Raw genomic sequence first — 22,121 nt, 5'->3', positions numbered from 1 at the left:
ATTCAAGGTCAAACTTACAGAGAAATAGATAAAAGGTTTGTTCGTTTTATTGATATTAAATTTTATTGATTTTAATGATTAAAGTATCAGCATAATTATGAATTACACAGATTGGTTTGAGATTTGATTTTTTTTCTCCCTTGGAATATGTGGTTGAGGGAAGATTAAAAGTTTTAAAGTTTTCCTTTTTAAATGAACGGTAAGTGTACCTTTGACAGGCACAGAATTAATTTCTACACCTTATACATAGACTACTAATAGAAGGAACAAAGAATAATAAAGAATTATTATCATTGTTCAGATCCAACAATGAACGCAGTAGTTGCACGCTTGTAAGTGTTAACGCGTTAAACGCTGAGTCTACTTTGTCTTCATTCTATTCGCGCCACTTGTATGCTGCGAGCCGAAGAGATACGTAAGGTTACACTGTTTCAATATCTTCCATAATTTTCGAGATATTCGGCTGAAAAGTTTTCAAACAAACACCCTGAATAAATTCATCAGAATAGGAATCAGATTGAGAACTTCGAAGGTTGGTAATTTAACGTAACAAAATGTCAAATACAGAATTAATGTCTACGCCTAATATCATACGAATGGAGGGTTAATATTCAACGAGGACTGCGTAGCCCCTGTTTAATTGTACGTCGGAATATGTAAGAGGAGACATTGTACATCGGGAAGCGTTAAAATAATTTTTGCAACGAAACAATATTTTCTATCTCGGACAACGTCACTGGGTAATTCAGCCGGCGACTAAATAAACGAACATTGAAATTCATGTACTCGTGGGCAACGCGTGCAAGGGATGCAGTCGCAGAATAGAGGAGACACTAACGGGACGCGAACGCGAGTCGGGTTATTTTTCCGGCATTGTCCTTTTCCCTTTATTACGAGAAGCTTTGTCCCTCCGCTTTTTGATACGAGTCGTGTACACGTGTACCTTTATACCGTCGGCGACTGTACGAAATCTTAACCAAAGGAGCGATATCATTATTCCCGCGTTTAATCGCATCCCTCTCGCGACCTTTAACCACCGCGATATTAAAAGCCCACGGTCGGAGAAAACAAAAGAAAATAAACGCAACGCAAACGTTTCTCCGGTTACGAAAAAATTGTTTCCTGTCGCGACGAAACGACCGCGTTAGAAACGTCTGAAGGCTCATCTCCAATTTCGAGGCATCGCGACGCGTCTCTCGCTAGTTTGCAATTTCAAACGTTCCCCGTGCAAAGGTTGACCCTTTGCATTCCACTGGCGCCGACACGGCGACGTACGTAATATGCACCCACACTCGGCTCGAGTTTTATACGTGTGCTCTACAATTCGGTTCGAGCTTTATTCGCGGTGCAGCACGGTTAGCCGAATTAGTCGGGAGAAACGGACATTCGGATAAGGGAATTTTCGAATAATAGAAGATATTTTGTAATTTCTTGACGTTGATTTTCGTGTACTAAGTTGTCCAATAAGTTCCCGGGCACTTGCTACCAATAAATTATTTTATAATAATATTATAATCAAACAATAATTATTCTTCAAAATAAATACCATCGCTTCTGATAGTTTTCGTCCATGTTTTTGCCAATTGTTCAATTCCGATTTGGATCAAATGTCATAAAGAATTTTAATGTCAAAAATTCAAGCATCAAGTGTCCGAGAACTTATGGGACAACCTAGTATGTATTTCAGAAAAACAAAATGTAAATAATGATGATATAAAATAAATATTGAAATTATATGCATGGTGAATATTTGTTCACATTGTGACGATACAAAAAATATTTTACATGCAATTTGAACGTCACGGAGAGACCCACGCGCTGCAATATATTTTTAGAGCAGAATTCAAAGTCATCGATGTTTTTTCGCTTCTAAATGCGTATTTTCTTTTTATCGCATTACGTAGCTGACAATACGCTAAATTAAAATACGCTCAGATCTGTATAACGACATGGTGTTGAAATGATACATTACTCGAAATATTGAATTGAAATAAAAAATTGATGTCTACCGAAGGCCACAGACTTCTACAATGACGCAACGAGCGAGAACCTGTAAATGTAAACAAACATTGTTTATAACGAAGAATCAATAGTATCAGAGGACATTGAATACGAAATAGTTAAACCTTAGAAGCCTGATTTTCCAAATTAAATTGAAAAAATATCAATGTATTTATTATTTAAACAATTCTGACAGCTGCCGTTTATTTTTTTAATTTTTCTTCAAAAAAACATTATGCAATGGTAACGTACGTACAGCCAAATATTAAAAACAAACCAATTGTAATTGTACAATTCGATTGAAAAGTTCAGTATCAAATTTGGAACTTAGAGCATTTTGAGGGTTAATACTTGTGCTCCTATTAATCCTGAGACACTTGAAAAGATAAAACAGTCTCTTATTATTCAATTCAGACGATGTAACGTCAAATAAGGTAACAATTTCGAACATCTCCTGTAATATTACGAAGATAACTTAATAGAAAGTGAGTGATTGAATACGATCAGGCTTCTGATTTCTTAGAAGTCACTCGTAGTGCGATCATAAACATATTTGTTTACATTTACAGGTTCTAGATCGTCGCAGTGTCACACAGAAGTTTACCGTATTCGATAAACATCAATTTTACGTTTCAGATCATATCCAAAATCATATTAATAGACACCTGAACGTATTTCATTGTTAACTACGTAATGCAATAAAAAGAAATATGCATTTAAAAGCGAGAGAACAATTATGACCACGAAATTTCTTTAAAAAATAAGATATTAACAAAAATATATATTGCAGCGTATAAATCCCTCCATACTGTTCCAATTGCATGTAGAATATTTTTTGTATCATCGCAATTGGAAGAGATATTCAGGGAGCCTGATTTAGGCATGGCATTCTATATAACTTTTTGACACATGACAAGCCTAGAAAATGGTACTCAGTTTTCTTTAGATTCTGCGAATCACCGAAAAACAGCGCTGTCTAAGGTTTCATTCTCTAGGGCTTTCACAGTTTTCCAACTAGTAGAAGCCTGTTGAAAATAATGTCAGCTTTTTAATGTCCGTAATTGTTAACCTGACGATACCATATTGTTTTTACTAATGTAGATGCACTTCATCAGTCTCTAATTATTTTATATTTCATTCTCATTGTCAGCACCACATCTTTCCATTACACCATTAATTGGGTGGCATTAAAAGGGGACACTAGGCTGTGTTGTGATAGGTTACAATGATTCGCTAAATCCATACCGATGAATGCGATAAATCGTATCGTGTGCAGAACCCTGCAACGTTTAGACTAAGCGAACCTTGCGCTCATTTTGCTTCTCACCGTGATTTCTAGAATTCTACTAGTCACAGCTTAATAAAATTAGACTCATTATTTTTGTTATACTTTAAGCTTTAATTTAAGCTCAGTTGCATCCAAAAATGTTAACTTTTATGCCCGTGGTGGCTTTGAAAATGTACCGAAAAAAGGGTACAAAAAGCACTGTTTCTTTGCACAAAATGTTCCTTTTCCAGAAAACCATTAAGGATAGGCTTCTCAAATTTTTTATATAGATTAATACGACACCTGAGGGCATTTTAGTCGTTTTATTTCTCTGTCTAAAGTTGAAAATAAAATATGAAAAATCATATGCGCATGACACACAAGATCATTTTTCAGTACTTTCGTTTTTTTACAACTGCAATTAAACTAATCAAATTTTCAACTTCACGCATCACTAAGTTGTATTTTCAAACATCGATAAACAAAATTAAAAGAAGAAAAATGACAATCGGTTAAGTGATTTTTCAGAAAAGGTACATTTTGTGCAAAAAGAGACAGTGATATTTGTACCCTTTTTACGGTATCTTTCAAAAGTCACCACGATCATAAAAGTTAGCATTTTTTGGTGCAACTGAGCTTAAATTTTATTAAGCTGTGACTATCAGAATCGGGGAAATCACGTTGAGAATCAAAACGGGCGCATCTGGGGGTTCTCGCGCTAGTCCAAACGTTCAAGCATCCCTCAACGTCGCGTCACGATCGAAAGGTATATATAATACTCGAGATGTTTGTTGATAAAAGCACAGAGACACTGTAAGCAATCACTCGCACAGGTAACGGTATCTCCCGCAGATGTGGGTGACACGCGAAGAACGTCTGGGCGGTGGAAAATACGCGTGCGGTCGTCCAGGTGTTGAACCGGTGCCGGTGGCTCGATTCGCGCGAACCACCACCATTGTCTACGTCGACGTCGTTGCGCTTTTCAATGAACGACGCGCGCTGCGCGTCCCTGCACCGCAAAGCGCGTAAATATTTATCGCGGATAATCCGGAGCTGCGCGAGTTTTCCTGTATCGCGGCGTGGCCTTCTCACTCGGAACTTTTCCTCTCTGTTCGCAGCATCCCTGGCTCTCTTGCTCGCTCGCAGCGGCTCTGACCCTGAGGGACATTCCTGGCATGACGCGTAAGGTTTGTCCTCATGGCGAGAGACGAGGAGAGCCAGACGACGGGGCAGAGAAGAGCTTAGGCTGGTGAGCCACGGGGTTTCGAGCACGAAGTTTACACATTGTCATTTGGGACACGGTGAGACAGAGGAAGGAAACAACGACGAACGAAGAAAACGAGAACTCGGGAAAGCGAGAGGGTTGAAATAGACGGAGCGAAAGAGATCGCAGGGGAGAGATGCGAACGAAAGAGAGAAAAGTAGAAACGGAAAGCGGAAGAGAGCGAGGGCGAGGGACAGAGGGTGGCGGAGGAAAGGAGAAGGGAGAAATTTTAGCGAGGGGTTGGATGAAAGGAGAGTAAGCAGAGGCGCGGAGGAAATAGAGGAAGAGAGACGTCGGGTCCTTGGTGGACCACCAGGATCCATCCCCACGCAACCATCGTCTTCCGTGCAGGGGTTGTTTCGATGGAAGGGATACTCAGGGGAATGTTAGAGGGGTGGGGGTGCTATATAAGGCTGGCGTGAGGGGGGGAGAGCTCAGTTCGTCCAAGAGAAGCGTATCGTTCACGTCGTTTGGACGATCGTTCACGAGAATCCCACGGAGCACGGGACTTGTCTCCACACACGCACACGGACCCCGTGCTTTTTCCCCAACGAAAACGAAGAAAGCTTCTCTACCTGCCGCACGCCGCCGGGACGGGGACTCCGCAGAGATTCAAGGTGTTTCCGACCTCTTGGCGAGCAAACAATCGTGGCGGCCGCAATGGGTAAGTACATCGTCGTCCAGCCACCTTTTTACATAACCTTGGATCGTGTTCTGGGCTATATGAAAGCCACACAATGACGAGGTTCAGCTGCTGAGAATAGAGAGAAACGGGGAACGGGCCTGCCGAGTGCGAGGGACTGGGTTATATTTTTCCAACGGGGATAGTTCGAAGGTCCGCGTATTCTTCGGTCCATCAGCGAGATGAATGGGATAGAAACCAATTTGGATACGCAGTTAGCCGACGATAACATTTTTATTTAGAATATTACACGTCTCGACTTCTGCTTTAAAAATTTTATCGATGGTGCGATTTAAAAATCTAGATGAATCTTACGGATATTGGACTCCGACAGGTTAAAATTGAGCGAAAATTGTAACTTTGGCCGTGCGGTTGATGTATAAGTTGACGTCCGGTTCATTATTCGACGGGGAGGGGGGAAAGGGTGGCGAAAGCAATAGTAGTAAAAGTCAAGAGTTTAAAATAATTGCCCGTATAGATACGTAATCTATAACTAACATCCAAGTTCGTTAAAAGAAAATGTTTCTCGGTATGTGAGAAAACAATTGATTTACACAACTATACTTTCATAATTTTGCGCAATTTTTGTGCGACCATTCTATATTTTAAAATATATACCTACGTAATTATAGACGTACAACCTAAATCAGAGATCAAAGCGTGTGTTATTCCAAAATTTTGTTATCGAATAGACAATTGTAATTTGAACGAAGTAAAAGTTCACCCTGGAAGTTATGAATGTTATTCGATTACGCGTTGGGGGTTAATATCAGATGTTGAGATTCCCGTTTGACACGCGTCAGATTCCCTTCGTTGAGCGGAATTATCGAAGCCCGACTGGAATTATCGATTGATCGATTGAGCTGGACCCTGGCTGCCACTACAAAAGACGTGCGTAGACTCTCGCTGGGCTCGCGCTACACCCCTTAACACTCTTCGATTCTAGCCAGTTCGAGACCGTTACTTTTTTTTTGTTTGTGTGTGGAACGAGGTAATACTCGTGTACCTTCTTGTCTGTCGATAACGACAATTGTCGAACGATTTCATCGACGGTATATAATAGTGTCGTAACCTTTCATGTTGTGTTATGAATACAGTGAGCCTCTACTTGCGCGTTTGTTGATTTGTTCCACAGTTTCCACGTTTCTCCCATTGTATGAGTACGATTAAACGATCGTAAGCAAACCGAGCTATGTGCGCCACTTTATACGAACAAAATTGAAGAAGAAAATATTTCTAGAAATTCCTAGAAGGTCTGGAGAGAATTCGGATTCGTCGATTCTTGAGAACACGGTTCGATTAATTTTTAGGGCTCTTGCCGAATCTCGATATTTGAATTTCTGTGTCGTCTAACGATAAGTCGATATAAGTATACAAACACTAATATACTTAGAGATACACTAATAGAGTTTATTATATATATAATATACACTAATAGACTACACTATAGTATACACTAATAGACTACACTAATACACTAATAGAGTTTATTATATATATATATATAATATACACTAATAGACTACACTAATACACTAATACAGTTTATTATATATATATATATATATATATATATTTACTATATCTATAATTAATACACTAATAGAGTTGTTTATATCTTGCAACGAACCGTACGTTGACTCGTCTAGGCTTGACCAGACAGAAGTAAATAGCGTGAGATTAATCTAATAATAGTGCTAGCGACGCCGAGAGGACAATTGTTATTTACCGTTAAATTTATCGATATTAAAGTTAATAATAGAATCCAATATATTTGATTGGCGACCGAAATTGGAAAACTCGCGTCGAAATTAACATTGTCGACCGAGGGCCATTGGAACGTTGTGCAATTCGGTACAGTTGATTGATTGCATTGTATTACCCTCTCGATTCGATGAAAAAATGGACAAAACTCGTACGGGTTATTTGAACTTAAAATAAGATCGTTTTTCGTGTGCTTTCAATTTGAAATTGACAGATGTACCGAATTACGTGTTTGCCGAATTTAAGCATAGCGGTATTTTCCTGGAAATTTTCCCGCGATCTTTCGATTCCATTAGAACGAACCCTCGGCAGGGAACGAAAAGGAGACCTTTCCCGCTTTAAAAGTCTGCCATCGAGCGCCATTTAATCGTACAGTAGCGCGTTGTATCTCCGTGCAGCCCTAAACTAAATGAAATTTAGGGAACAAATCTAAAAAGAAACCGATAATTCAATCTTACTTCGTGAAGACACTGAAACAAACAAATTACGAATTATTTGAGAAGTTATATAAATATCTAATTTAGAATAATAAATCAGACATTGTGGACGTATATGTACCTAATTTTATAAATATGTTTTGTATTTAATTTGAATTTTACTTTTTGGACCGAGAAATTTTATGTCAATATATAATAATCAATTGAATTTGTTAAATCTCATTTTCAATTTGTACATTTCCAAATAGTTTTTAGTTTTCAAATACTCTACTATTTACCTGGTTAAATCGGTATAGGTCCTGTTAATTATTTTAAATTTCTTTTGTATATTATAATTTCCTAATATTCTTTTCACACGAGAGGTTTACGGTTAATTTAAAAATTTTCGCTCAGAACGTTAAATGAATAAATCCCTTAACTTGTAACAGCTGCACCTACGAATATTTTTATAACAAACGTTCTATTAAATATTCTAGTTAAAACAAACGCCAGGTATACAAACTTTTTAGCTTCGCGAGGTAAATTTATGAAACATTTTACACGTTTATTTTATTTCTATACATATTCATGAACGTGAACGTTAAAAATACTAATTGTAAAATTAATTCAGCACAAAGGATATTCCTTTCTACCGATTAATTCAACAGCGAAAATGTTAACGGCTATTAACTCGATGGAATTTTATTTCACGACAGAGATTGTGTTCGCGAACTTTTATATAGTATAATATGCCACTGGGAACAGAATGGAATTCTTGTCTTGCGGGACAACACAACTGGTCGGTAAATAACAGCCAATGTACGTACTCGTTGCTAGGAGCGGCGGGATTAACGCGCGCATGTTCCACGCGTGATATAATATTTGCCAGCTGCGACAGGAAGTCGAGTAGATGAATATTTTCGCTGAATGAAATTGTCTGGCGTACGGAGCGCAACGTCCGTTTATAACAAAGTACTTTTGTTTCGTCTCTCTATCGAAGCGATTTTATTAATACGTCATCGAATTATTGAACACACCGAAGGAAAAATGGGTTTTTAAACAAACTGCAAACAACGAAGACTATTTCAGTATTCCATTTTTAGAATGTCTGTTTGAGACAAATGTGGAATTGGGTATTGCTTCTTTGAAATAGAAAAACTTTCTTTTCCCTCAGCATCTCTAAGAAATTGATCAATGGCTAACTCCAAGGAAGCTTCCAAAGTCTCAACTGACCTCGAACATTTTCAGATTATTCAAGATTTATTTTAATCCTTTCAGTTATTAATTTTTGCTTCATTCCATAACAAGTATTGTCGATATTCAGTGGTAATGTCACGTTAAAAACTCAACGAAAAGTGTTTGAATATTGCAATGTAGTATCCAGTGAGTAACTGTTTGCAACAGCTGCTGAATCTAAATGAACGTCACATGAAAACATATTTCAACTTTTATTAATTTTATCTATGCTTGGAAATATTTGATCCTATTCATGTAGCATTACTTAGGTAAAATAATCGAACTTTTTTTATCGTGTAGCGATTTATTTGCCAGGGGAATGAAATTGTCTGGTGTATGGACTGCGTTGCCCGTTTATGACGAATACTTCGAAAGCTGTGATATTAATATATCTGTTACCGAACTGGGTCAAACCTCGACGCGGGACAGCTTTCAAAACAAATATTTCAAGCAATCAAATGCTTCGACAGTTGAATGTTATTATTTCTGGGAACTTGTTCAAATGTCGGTTAGCCTGGCTTTGACCGGCCAGCTCCCAACGCTCGCGCAAATTTTCTTGTTTGTGGAAAATGGGCACGCGCCTTTTATACCTTAAAAGGCTCTGTGCAATCTCTTATGCGCGCTTTTGTTTCGGTTTGAAATGAAATTCGGCGAGCGAACAAAGTTAAACGACCGCTTTGTTCTCAATTGTGCGGAGCGAAATTTATTATTTCGGACAGATGGATCGCCATGGACTGAAAATACGATAGTATTTTCAAGTCGAGTTTAGTCAAAGCCGAGTGTTAGCCGCTCAAGGGGGTTTATCTTAAGCCGTTTGCTATTATAGATCGTTAATGAAGTTCCGTACGTTACCTGGGCCGTGCGAAATATCATAAAATTAAATGCAAAAGATTCCACGAAAGTATGAGTGCGTAATTTATGAAATATTTAAATACACAAACAAAATTTTATTCGAATATTAAACAACGAGTGGAAATACCTTGTTGACTCGCCACGTTTATTCGGTCAAATAGTTATTTGAACAAGCTTTTAGTTATCGAATGTGAAATTTAATTTTGTTCTGTAATTTAAATGGCCACTTTTATGTACAGATAACAAACGGAGTCCTGATACTAAATAAATCTTTAAATACATTATCTTTCTCATTTAATTTCTATGTATTGATACTGTGTTAATTAATACACCTCTTTCGTAAATTTTATATTATACTAAATTGAAGTAGCGTATATTATTTTACTTTAAGAAATGAATAGATAACCGCTACTTCTTACCGTTAAAGTGATCTGTTAATTTTTTATTCGTTATTCGGAATTTTTATTTAAAAATTCTCTCCGATGGACACCGTTATAAGTCCCGTTGAAATATCTTTCCCTTCAATATTTATTCGCGCCTCCCTTTCGGAGCAGCAGTTGGAAATTTCAGGTCGCGTCTCCACCTCGTGTGACTTAACTGAAGTATCCGCTTCGTAGGGTCACGCTGAACCCGCCTTAATCCTGTTAACCTATCAACACATCCAAAGCCTTTTACACCATACAAAGATATCTCCATTCTCAATCCCATTAAATCCCTCCATCCGGGAGTTTGGGACACGATGCCTTAAATGTCAGATAGAGTAATCTTTTATGGCGAATATTATTTGTAAAAAACGTGAATCGACGGCATACGCGTTATTATTTAGAGTAATTTTGGTTACTATCGTTGAATTAAGTTCTCCTCGGAAAGACAATCACGATCACGAACAATTATGTAAAAATTAGAATTGATTAGATGAAAGTGAAATTGTAATTATTAGACTCCGGATCTTTATCCATTTATGGGAAATTTGAATGTGCGAGAATCTACAAAATGCAAACAATATGCAAGAATATAAAAAAGATTGAAAGTAATGTTCATGTTATAATATTTGCAGAATAAGATAAATCCCTATTTAGGTTTAATTTTTGTAGGCACGTTCGCGAAGATTTTATTTTGCATAAAGATCCGCAGTCTGGTAATTATATAAAAGAAATATAGAACGTTAATTTACGTACATTACTTATTGAAGTAAAATTGAAGAATACTGAAAACGCTCGTTTGTATTAATATTTCAGTAAATCTCTCCATTTGTTCAAAATCTATAACGTTGGCTCCAAATTTCAGTGACTCTCCATTCAAACTCGTTAGAATTTGTAAAAATATTCCAAATAACGATTCTTTGTTCTTAGTAATAATACTTGCACCGACTATCTAGGTTTTTAATTTTATATTTTAGTTCGCAAACATCAATTTCGGTTTTGCTTTAGACCTTCATCCACAAGCCGGCTTGCGCAAACACAAGTATTATTATAAATTGGGTGTTATAAGTTTCGACCCGAAAACGTTTCAATGCATTCCTCGTCGAAGCCACGAAAATTAAACAACGAAGGAAGTTACTTCGTTAAACTTTTACCAACGAAATAATTAACTCCTCTGGGTGATGTTAATGAAAAATCGATGTTTTTTTTTTTTTTTGCGAAGCTCAGCCGTGGTTTCGTTTATTCAATCGGGCAAGGTCTTTCGGCAATAACAATAAACAATATATCTCTGTGTCTGTATGCGGGAATTAATAAGGAAACGGAACATTGTGCGTATTCAGCGATCAGGGACCTCTTTCTTTCTCTCTCTTTCGGTCTCCGTCCTCATCTTGGGGGCCCTTTTCATCGGGATTCCTTTTTTCTGTGCGATGGAAACGCGAAAAGCGTCCTACCGTTAATTAATACTAATATGACCGTGCCTCATTAACGGTTACATTCATTAAATATTCACACCACGTAGACAGCTTGTATCCAAGCCGCATCGATTCAATCGTATTGTGAAAGAGAGGCGGAACGAGAGCTTGTCATCTCTCCTACCTTTCAGGCTGCGTTTCCCTTCAACTCGCGACGAGGATTCAGGTGCATTCACAATGAAACTGACGTATCTCAAGGAACGGGCCGCGTTTCGTTTTCCTTTTTGCAGTCAGCCCGCGGTATTCGCGTCTAAAGGCAATACGAAAATCGATTCGAGAGTAAACGAAATAATTCACGGCTACGGTCTCTGTTTACTCGCTTTCGGTCGAATCGCACCGTGAAATTGAAACTGAAATTTATTTTCGGGATTATAAACTTTGCGATCGATTTGTTTGCGTTTCTCTTTGGCTTTTCGCTGCATCCGTGTTGTTGCCAGGAACGGACGAATTTCATATCCGGATGCAAGTTTCGAATCACGAGTAAAATAATGTATTTCACGTTTTATTCGGTGACGAAGTATAAGGATTCGAGCGACGAATTTAAATTATACAGTTTCTACGATTGAATTCGATATTTAAAATTTGGATTCCGGGGAGAAATTGCACGGAATGTTTTTCGAGAGTGTTTAACACGAGTGTTGCTATACGTTTTCATGGTGGCCACTGAACAGGGAATTTTTGAATAAGTCAGGGAAACAATAGCGGAATAAAAAGAATGTACACGAGCGAGTTGTTTATTTTAGGCGGAAAACAATTGCTTATTTCGAGACAATGCTATACTTGGCTTAGTTCGCGTTATCGTAATTCTGTACATTACATTTACGTTAGTCTTGATTTTAGTATACGTCTGTTAGGGCCCACTGACCCCCATCTAGCTAGGGTACCTCGGGGTTGCTAAACCCGTACTGTAGCTGCATATTCGCATGCTACAGCCCCTGAGGGCATAAATAAGTGTAGAATAACATTTCAATTTCGGCATACAGACTTCTCTCTCGGCCACGTGGCAACGTCGCATATAAACATGGCCGTTGCGCGGTATTTTGAAAATGAGCAGACGCTTTAACATTCTAAAACATGACGATTAAAAATTGTTTAATGTTATTAAACCTGACGAAAATTGAGAGGCGAAGGTAAACACTACGTTGGATAAAATAATACTTGAAACACTAATTACGGCTGTAATGTTATCAATTACTACTTTTTTTTTTTTATTAGAAATCATAATCAAGTAATAATTTAAGAATTTGAATATAAAAAATATATCGTTATTGATACTTTCTGTATTTGAGTTTTGTTTTGACTAGTACAGTTGGGGAAGAACCACCTTAATAAAATGATTAGACGCGTCCATGCGGAGTGCTTTGACCAGAAGTGCTCAGCACTGAAAAGATTAAGAATGAGAACTCTGATACAAGATATTTATAGGAAAGAAAATATTCTTATATAGGATTTGTAATTTCTAGACTGCGGATCTTAATGCATTTCCAGGAAATTTGAATTTGCAAGAACCTAGAAAATGCAAACAATATGCACGAATATAAAAAAGATTGAAAGTAAAGTTCACGTTGTAATATTCGCAGAATAAAATAAATTCCTATTTAGACAGGATTCCTATACAAATTCCTATTATTATTTTATTTTGCATAAAGATCTGCAGTCTAGTAATTTCAAATATCGTCGTAAAATGGTTCGTTACGACCAGCGAAAATTATTTACAAGTGTTCGAGTACTTGGCGTCTTATCTACGTTCCAATGTGATTTTTTACGCGATTCGACTAAAACGTTGACCATCTCTGATCGTCGCGAACAGAAGCCAATCGAGCACGGCACGAGAAATTCGCTGTAGCCGAAGCGAATCGCGAAGAAGTTTCGAAGATAGGAAATTTGTCGTTTCGTTGGAGAGAGTATAGCAGCTATAGGATTTGTCCCGTAGCCCATTAATCTCCTTTTTTGTCGGATAAATATATTGACCGTCCGCAAAGTTTGGACGAGGCTGATCGGTCTCCGCATTCGAAAGGATGGACGAATTCTTTGGCCCGGAATTCCGCAAACTTCGCTCCGAAATTGTTCTCCTCTCGACGAAGACGATTCCCCCGACGCATTGGAACTTGAGAGAGGCGGGAAGCAATCGATTTCAGTTGGAATAAACTCGAAAGTTTATTTAACCGTAGAGGAGGGGGGATCGGCAGTTCGGGACAATTGTTCGGTTCGAGCATTAAATAATATTCCGCGGGTTCGAAGTGGCCGAAGCTTATCCGGTAGCTGAACTCCGAATTAATGTCGTTCGTATGGAACGCGTGGGATTAATAAATAAAGCGACGACGTTGGCTTTTTCATTAAAATTCTCGTGTTAACTTCGTCGCTTTGCATGATTCATATTCTCCGGTGGATTAAGCGCAACCATGGAAACTATAATTTCCTTTATCGTCCTTTTCTCGGCGAATTAATTTCGTCTCGCGGGTTTCCTTTTCACGGAAACTTTCTCTCGCGATTCGTTTGACGAACCGTTTCGCGCGTATCGAGACATCGTTCCCCCCTCTGGTGTTCCACTTTTTCCGCGAGGAAACTTCGTTTCAGCAGGACCGAGGAAAAATAAACGAAAAGTTATCGGCACCGACGACTTGCACAGTGCGTGGCGAAATAATAGCCCACCCAACGCTTTTATTTATATTTGTATACAACATAGTATATTTGCAACTCTCTGATAATTCCTTTCGTAAAATGAGATGACGAAGGTTGTAGAAGAAAATCTAAGAGAAGCTAAAATGGGTTAAAGAAAGTGACACTTGAAACGTTTGTGTGCCTTACATTTCATACTACATGCGATAACGATAACGATGTACGATACATCGATAACTGTTATGAGCAATTAAAATGAACTTCTCTCATTGGTAATTGTTATGAGTGATCAAAATGAATATCTTTCGTAGATAACTGTTTCGAGCGATCGAAAAAGTATTGGACACTAATAACTGTTATTTGTAACCAAATAATTTGAAAATCGATATTTTTTAATCATTTTATTCTTCCTTTTTTTCCTTTATATTCTGTGTTAATTATCTTGAATTTCAATAATAATCAATTTTTTTATTAATGATTTTTATCGTTGACAATTTTAGAATAACTGTTACTTTTGGCCCCTGAAAAACAGTGTATTTCTCCGTAAAATGGTACGAAAAACAGTGCATTTCGACGTAAAAACGCTCTCTGGTTGACGCACGAAAATATTTGATAAAAATGGATTGCGATTTCGGGATAACTACTGCAGGAATTGTGAAAATATTCTAAATATCATTGGTCTGGCATTAATTGCATTTGTTATTCACATTAGCACTAGGTGTATAAAAATTACTGCCACCTATGTCATCTTGCTCACACTTCATACTTGTTCTCATGTTCCAAAAGTCAGAGAAAAGTCAGGGAATATTTTGAACCAATTTTAGTGGCGACCATGAATCCTATTAATTCTAAATACAAACATTCCTATTACTTTGACTAGGTATATAAATGTTCAAAACATTTTCGATATTCTTTAGGTTCTTTTACGATGAACTTTAAAATACATGTTACAGCGTTTAATCTATAGGCTGGAACCTCTATTTTATGAAGCAAATATCCATTGCAAATTGATCGATATTCCACTTGTACTAGTCGAATCCAGCTATATACTTTTATGCAAAGATTACGCGATAGTGTTTGTCCAGTACAAATATTCAACGAAGTATAAGCGATAATACTTGAAATATTGAAGTACGATAAATATTTCCAGGACTGTACAAATGAAATGTAAATGTCAAGTACAATCAATGAAATTTAGAGCAAGAAAGGAAAACTGTTCCAAGTTTATATTAATTTCAATTTCAAATTGCAACAAATTTCCACTTGTACTAGTCGAATCAAGCTATATACTTTTATGCAAAAATTACGCGATAGTGTTTGTCCAGTACAAATATTCAACGAAGTATAAGCGATAATACTTGAAATATTGAAGTACGATAAATATTTCCAGTACTGTACAAATGAAATGTAAATGCCAAGTACAAATGTCAAGTACAGTGCAATGAAATCTAGAGCAAGAAAGGAAAACTGTTCCAAGTTTATATTAATTTCAATTTCAAATTGCAATAAATTTTCTAAATAAAAGTACTTCTTTACAAATAAAGTGAGAGCAGGTATTCTTTGTCGAATTATCCGAACGAGATTTATCGCTCCTTGCTGACGCGACGTCGTCGTCGTCGTTTAGATTCCCCTTGACACCGCTTTTTTCACCCCTCCTGGCGAAGTCTCGTTTTCCCGCGGATTTTAGCGCGTTATTGATTCCGTCGCATCGTCATCGCCGAATGATTTGTTTTATTCGGCATCCCTGAAATGTATACGGAGAGCCCCCGCGATCGCAGCTAGAAATCGGCGTTTCGCACAGGACGCTTCGCACAATGGCCAGGCCGCTGACAATGGCGTCGTTAGCGATGGCCTCGGGCTGCTGCCCTCTATCCCGCCGGCTCCCTCTGTTCCTCACCCTTTCGCTAAAACACCCCCTCGCGCAGTCCTTTCTCTCTCGCACATACTCCGTTTCGTCCCCCATCCTCGAATCCCTTTCTCTCTGTTTCTTTCCGTGTATACACGGGCACAGTGTCTTGCCCCCCACCCTCTCGTTCTTTCTCCTACCCTTTCCACCTTCGTTTTCTTGAACTCTCCGTTTCTGTCTCACTCCTCCCCTTTCTGGATTGGCGTTTCTCCGATTCTCCATCCTCCTCTGTCCCTTTCTTGGCCTCCGTCTACCTCGTGGCAGTTTCCACCCCCTTGGTTAGCTGCATCTTCGTCCGTTCCGCGTGGCAGCGTGAAATGCAAACGTCCAGGTCCAAAGCCGACGAAGAGAAGCTTAGCGCCGGCGCTAACCGAACACCTACCATCTTCGTCTACGCTACCGACAGGGAGCAACCTCTGCCAGGCGATATCGTAATGATCTTTCCACGAGCTGTGTATCGCGTCGTGAACCGCTTGAGCAACCACCGTTCCATCGGCTACATCCTCCCCTTCTCCTTCCCACCCCCCCCCTCCCTATTTTTTTCATTCCGCGGCGCGAGGAAGCAGGAATTTCAAGGGGATTTGAGGGGATCGCGTAGGTAGAGGCGGATTAAAGAATGTATCTTTTTCTTTTTTCGAGTGGTTAATTCGACGGTTGCGCGAATAATTTTACGCGACGTAATTTGATTAACGAGTAGAGCAAAGGCATTTTTAGGCCGTGGTGATTAATCCGGGGAGAGTAACACGGAAATTATTTTAATTTGTTCTGCGTTGGTGTATCGTCGAGATGTCCAACGTTCTCTAGCCGGGTATATTTGCCACGACTCGAGTATTCGTTTGTCCTATATGATTCTCTGTGTAGGGACTTTTTATAAATACCTGATAACGAATCAAATTTGTTGTGCTGTGATCTTTTCAAAATACGAGGATTAAATGCAGTACGTTGCTCTATGTGCTATTCGATATTTCATTAGCATTATCGAATTTTTGCTGGGTTTTTATTGCTGATCCGTGGTACAATTTTTTATTTATAGTTTCAAGAATGATAAATTCTTTGAGATTTTGTTTTATCTTCTGATGATACCAATCATCTTTTCCGAGTAGGACTAGTAATTAATGATCTAGAGGAAAAGAATCACAATTTATAATCAAATTAAATTAACAAATATATCTTAAAATTAACTTAAAGGTTCATTGATTGGCTATTTAGTTTTAACATTTGTCTTAAAGCGAGTGATTTACATGTCAGCAATGTTTTTACATAGCAACAATCTTGTACATTACTTCAACTACGCCACTGTACAATATTAAAGACGCGTTAGTTAGTTTGACGGAATTCCGACGAGAGAAGTCACCAGGACACACAACAATATAATTAAAACGTATACTTCATCTTGCGAAAAATAAAAAAATATTTGGTAAAATGTCGATACAGAGTTAGTGGAATACACGCAAGTCAAAGCAATCTTTATCTGTAAATCGATGTCGACATACAAATATGCTCTCCCACTTTAATATTCTTTATTTTTTTATTCTAAAAGGTGTCGTGATCGTGACGATAATTTTGTTATAAAAGCAAACGTACAAATGCATCAATCTCCCACAAGAAATTAAAATACTAAATATGTATGGAAATAATTTTACGACTGTTAGTTTCATCATAGTTCATTTGAATTCCTATTTTTGTTCCATCAAACATTTATTTTTCTACACTCTTGCCAATTAGAGTATCCAAATTTCTCCGAATAGTCTCCAATCATACACGACCCTTTAACTTGATTCCGGAAACGAAAATCCGAAATCCGAACCGTCGGTGTTCTATCGTTTCAATCTTCAATCACGACTATACGTGTTAACGCTAACGGCGAACCACGTCGGCTAATTAAAATCGTTTCGCAGTTCGGTTTCATTCTCGAGCGCTGCCATTAAAGCCATACTAATTCGGCGAAGAAAAGACAAACGGGCTGGATGCAAATCCCGCTGGCGGAGGGTAGCTTAGCGCCGGCGCTGACCGAATCTCTGCAACCTCCAGCTACTCTATATCGAGTGGAAGTATCTCAGTGATAGTACCACTGACGCGTAATGATCATTTGTGCTAGTATCGTCGGAACAAACTGGAGAAAAACCTGACAATGTTGTCGCGGATCTCAATTACGATAAAGTAGGGGACTTAGCTCAACTCGTAACACTTTGCATTTGGATGTTCCCTTTAAGAGGACATCGCATAAGTCCAGTAAACTTTATTTCTAATTGCACAGGATAAATTTAGGATAGGTGCAGTGTCGGTTTTAGAAATAGTAACTCCTCAAGGGGGTTATAATTTTTAGGAAAAAAAGACAAGATAATAATATAAAAGGATGAATCTGTAGTTACATTGTAATAATTGTTAAGCTACACAGCATAGAAGAGACAATGAAAAAATATTGGTATATCTAAATCTAGGGGCAGAACCCCCAAGTTGGCAAGCAGCTTCAGGCAGCAGTGCTACCAACCCAGAAAATGTTATAAAAGAACACGTGTAGAGGGTACAGTGATCACACTTCACAAAGCATACCAACCTTTATGCTCAACATATATATTAAGTATTGTAGCTTTTGAAAAGCTCTTTCATATTTGAGTACTTTTAGCAAGAACTTGAAGCAAGAGTTTAAAGCTACTGAAGCAGTAAAGAAAATATTATATTCAGTCCAATCTTACAATTTTCCATGATTTTACTAAAACTAAAATTTAATTTTTTTTTACTAAAAAAATTAAACGATCAATAAATTAATATAGCTAATAATTACAAATGCTACAAATGCTCTTCCATATTTAATTATTAGACATTATACATTATACATTAATATATTGATTGTTTAATTTTTGTTCGTTTCGGTAAAATCATGGAAAATTTTGAGATTCGAGTACATTTACGTCACTACTGAAACAAAGAGTTTAAAGCTACCGAATATAATATTTTCTTTGCTGCTTCAGTAGGTTTAAACTTTTGCTTCCAATGGTGACGTAAAAATACTCGAATCTCAAAATTTTTCCATGATTTTACTAAAACAAATATTAAACCACCAATAAATTAATGTAGCTAATAATTAAATACGAGAGAGTTTCTCAAAAGCTACAAAATGATATATAACACTCCCATATAAAGTAATCTTTAATGACTTCAAAAAATTGTACAAACAGAAACGACGTAAAAAACTCACCAACTGTTGGTTCACCCTAATAATGTAGTATAGAATAGTATAAAATTTTGATTTTTGGGATAAATATGTTCCTCGATGTCTAAAGAGTCATATAAGTTTGAGTAGCATTACAATAAATTGCATGCATTTATAACTTATAAATTATGAGTTACATCATTTAATACAACGTGATTCCTATTAGCACATTTTTTAACAAAATAACTCCGAGTGCAAGAGGTTAAACCCGAAGCATCGAGAAATGCAAAAATCGAAAACAGCGATGGAATTTTTGACCGATGCGATATTTATCCTTTGTTATATCGAATAACAACCGCGAAAGTAAAAATGGAGTGTTTCGTGCGAATAGAGCGGTCCGTGCCTTTTAACGCAGATGACAAGGGAAATCTAAAGAACGACACCGCGGTAAAGAACGATCTCACGCTTAAAAGCCATTACACGCCGGAACTTTCGCCGCCCACCCTTTAGATTTCACTCGTCTTTTTTACTTTCATCGTCTCTAACGCCAAGCTTTTCCGGCTTCTCGCCGTCCGTGCGCACCTCCAGCGACGGACCAATCGGCACCGCGCTGTTTCCGTTGTTTCGAGCACGGGCGCTGCTTCCAGAAATTCTAATCTGTACACTTTTGCCATGAAATTGACGTTTCGTTCAATATTTTCTGCCTCGTGACAGAAGGGATAATATTCAGAGATTGTTCTTTTTGCCACTCGTCGATATTTACTCGTGGCGTGGTTCGAAACATTCCGGTTTAAATCAAAATGCAGTGGGCCGCGTTAATATTCGGATACCGTGGTACTTCGGAATTGATAAATTCATTGTTTTTTTTATTGATCAGAGCACATATTTTAAATAACGGGAATATTGTGTTTATTTATATAATTTATACACTTTTCTTGTTAATCAATGTTAGTTGGCATAGTGTTTAATTTTGACATCACAAAAATATTCAGACATTCCGTTACGCTTGATAGTTCGAACGCCTCGTTAAACCAAGTACGTTACTCTGTGACAATGTTTGTAAACATGAAGCGTAAGCACTATTTCGTAGAGTTAGTTACACTTCAAATCTCGTTTGCATCGAACATGCTAGTTATGAAAATGCCACGTAAAGGCAAACATACGTCGTTCGATATACTAGTTAATCATAATCACGATACCTTTAATAATAAAAAGAATTTCAATTTAAGTGTGTATTTACTTTTATTCTGTTTCGATCTTCGAATGAGTAATAATTTCAAGGTGATCGAAATGCTTTGAGCGGCCGCTTTAGAACGATTCTTTGGATGTTATCGGGTCTCTCGATTTCTACGAGGATTTGTTGGTTACCGTGTTAATTTCACCATAATTTGATGAAGACGCGCGGTAAGGTCAGTGACAGCCTACCCTACTTGGACGGGTTAATTAACCGCTGCGGTAACTCGAGAGCGTTACGGAAGGAGAAAGAGAAATGGCGGTGGGAAAAGTAGGGACTGACGTTGGAACACTCGAGAAACGATATGATCGCACTCGAGTCCACGCGTTCGACTTGCTTTCTTTTTTTTTCGCTTCGTCGATTTCCTTGTTATAAATTTTTGCCATTCGAATTTCACGCCTCGAAAGGTACTGCATTCGAAACAGTCCGCGCAAAAGTGAATACGCGCCGATGTCGAATATTTTGTTTACGATCAAATTCGAGAAAACATTTCAGCGTTTGTTGCGTAAAGGATTGATCTCTTTTCAGGATTCAATATCTGAAAAGAATTGATATTCGGTTACAATTTCCGCATAATCGAAATATGAATAAGACAAAATTACATTTTATTATTTTCAAATCTATAAAAAGATTACGTTATATTATCTGAGTTTTAAAAAAGTACTATTTTATATTGTATGAGGAGAATATTATTTTCGGAAGGAATTAACATGAATATTATTTCAACAAATTTTTGTTCATATAGATAATTAACTCATATTAAATACGTCTTATGTTATTGTGAATTATTATGTAAGAATAAGTAGTAAATGGGTAACTTTGAATTTGCTTTTCGACCATCTTTTACTATTCTTGTTATTTCGTTACTAATACTTCGATAACTTGAAAAGATTTCTCCGCGCCTCTAATAAATTTCCAACTTAAAGGGATAGTTCTACCTTCTAAACTTTAGTTTCTGTAACTAAAAATACTCAGGTTCCTTCCTTTAGATTACTAGAGTCGAAAAAGTATTGCACGGTTAAAACTTACTTCACTAAACTCCCCATTTTTCTTTGTAAGCTTGCAGTTTGCTTATGAGTCTATTACGCCTGCAATCTTATTTGTACGTTCATATTCACTATTCTGCTTTAAGTCCTGCAAGAACTGAACAGATGTTTCTGAAACTTTGTATTTATTTTTATGTTTCTTATACTTATTCGATTCTACTCCTTTCTTTTAGTCCTTTTTGAGGTAGCTAAACGAATTGTATAATAGTTTAATCGATCTAAATTTTATTGAAATAATTTTATTGTGCGTTTGCGATTTAACAAATCAGAAATGACTTTACAAACATTTATTTAAGCTTTTTGTCGTTAATAAGTATTAAAATATTTTTCTAATAGTTAGCGATAATATACACGCACATAATAATTACATTTTCAATAGAAACAGATCTAAGAACAACTATAGGAAGCTATCTTAGATTCGTAACAATCATCAACTATACTCAACAATTTTTTTTTTTTTTTTTTTTTTTTTAAATCATTGATTTAATAAATGACCTGTTTGCTGGGGTTTGTTATGCATAGATTGAAAAATAAAAAATTAATTTTTATTTAGATTGTCTGAATAAAATGGCGATACTAGAATCAGTATACGACAGCAATGACTTCCTAATTGATGTAGCGGAGTTCTCAGGTACAGTTAGTTCTGAAATAAAGACCCAAGTATTTTCACTTTCTGTAGAAATTTGTTTTCAAATGATCACCGTTCTTACAAAAATTGATATTTTGACAATGCTTGGTTTTTTAGTATACATCTAACCATACCTGAGAACCCCCCTACGCCGATTA

General features: G+C 37.2%; 1 protein-coding gene across 1 annotated transcript in view; it reads left to right on the top strand.

Annotated features, from left to right (window-relative positions):
* Positions 1 to 22,121, top strand: part of LOC128885583 (uncharacterized) — a 128,899-nt gene that overhangs the window by 4,857 nt on the left and 101,921 nt on the right. Inside the window, exon 2 of the mRNA XM_054139681.1 lies at positions 4,971 to 5,196. Coding sequence (XP_053995656.1) covers positions 4,971 to 5,196 — 226 coding nt within the window. The remainder of the gene's footprint in view (positions 1 to 4,970; positions 5,197 to 22,121) is intronic.

This window comes from Hylaeus anthracinus, unplaced genomic scaffold (assembly GCF_026225885.1).
Source record: "Hylaeus anthracinus isolate JK02 unplaced genomic scaffold, UHH_iyHylAnth1.0_haploid 11981, whole genome shotgun sequence".
NCBI classification, from domain to species: Eukaryota; Metazoa; Arthropoda; class Insecta; order Hymenoptera; family Colletidae; genus Hylaeus; species Hylaeus anthracinus.
Note: the sequence above shows the minus strand (reverse complement) of the source record. Positions and strands in the feature narration are given on the sequence as shown.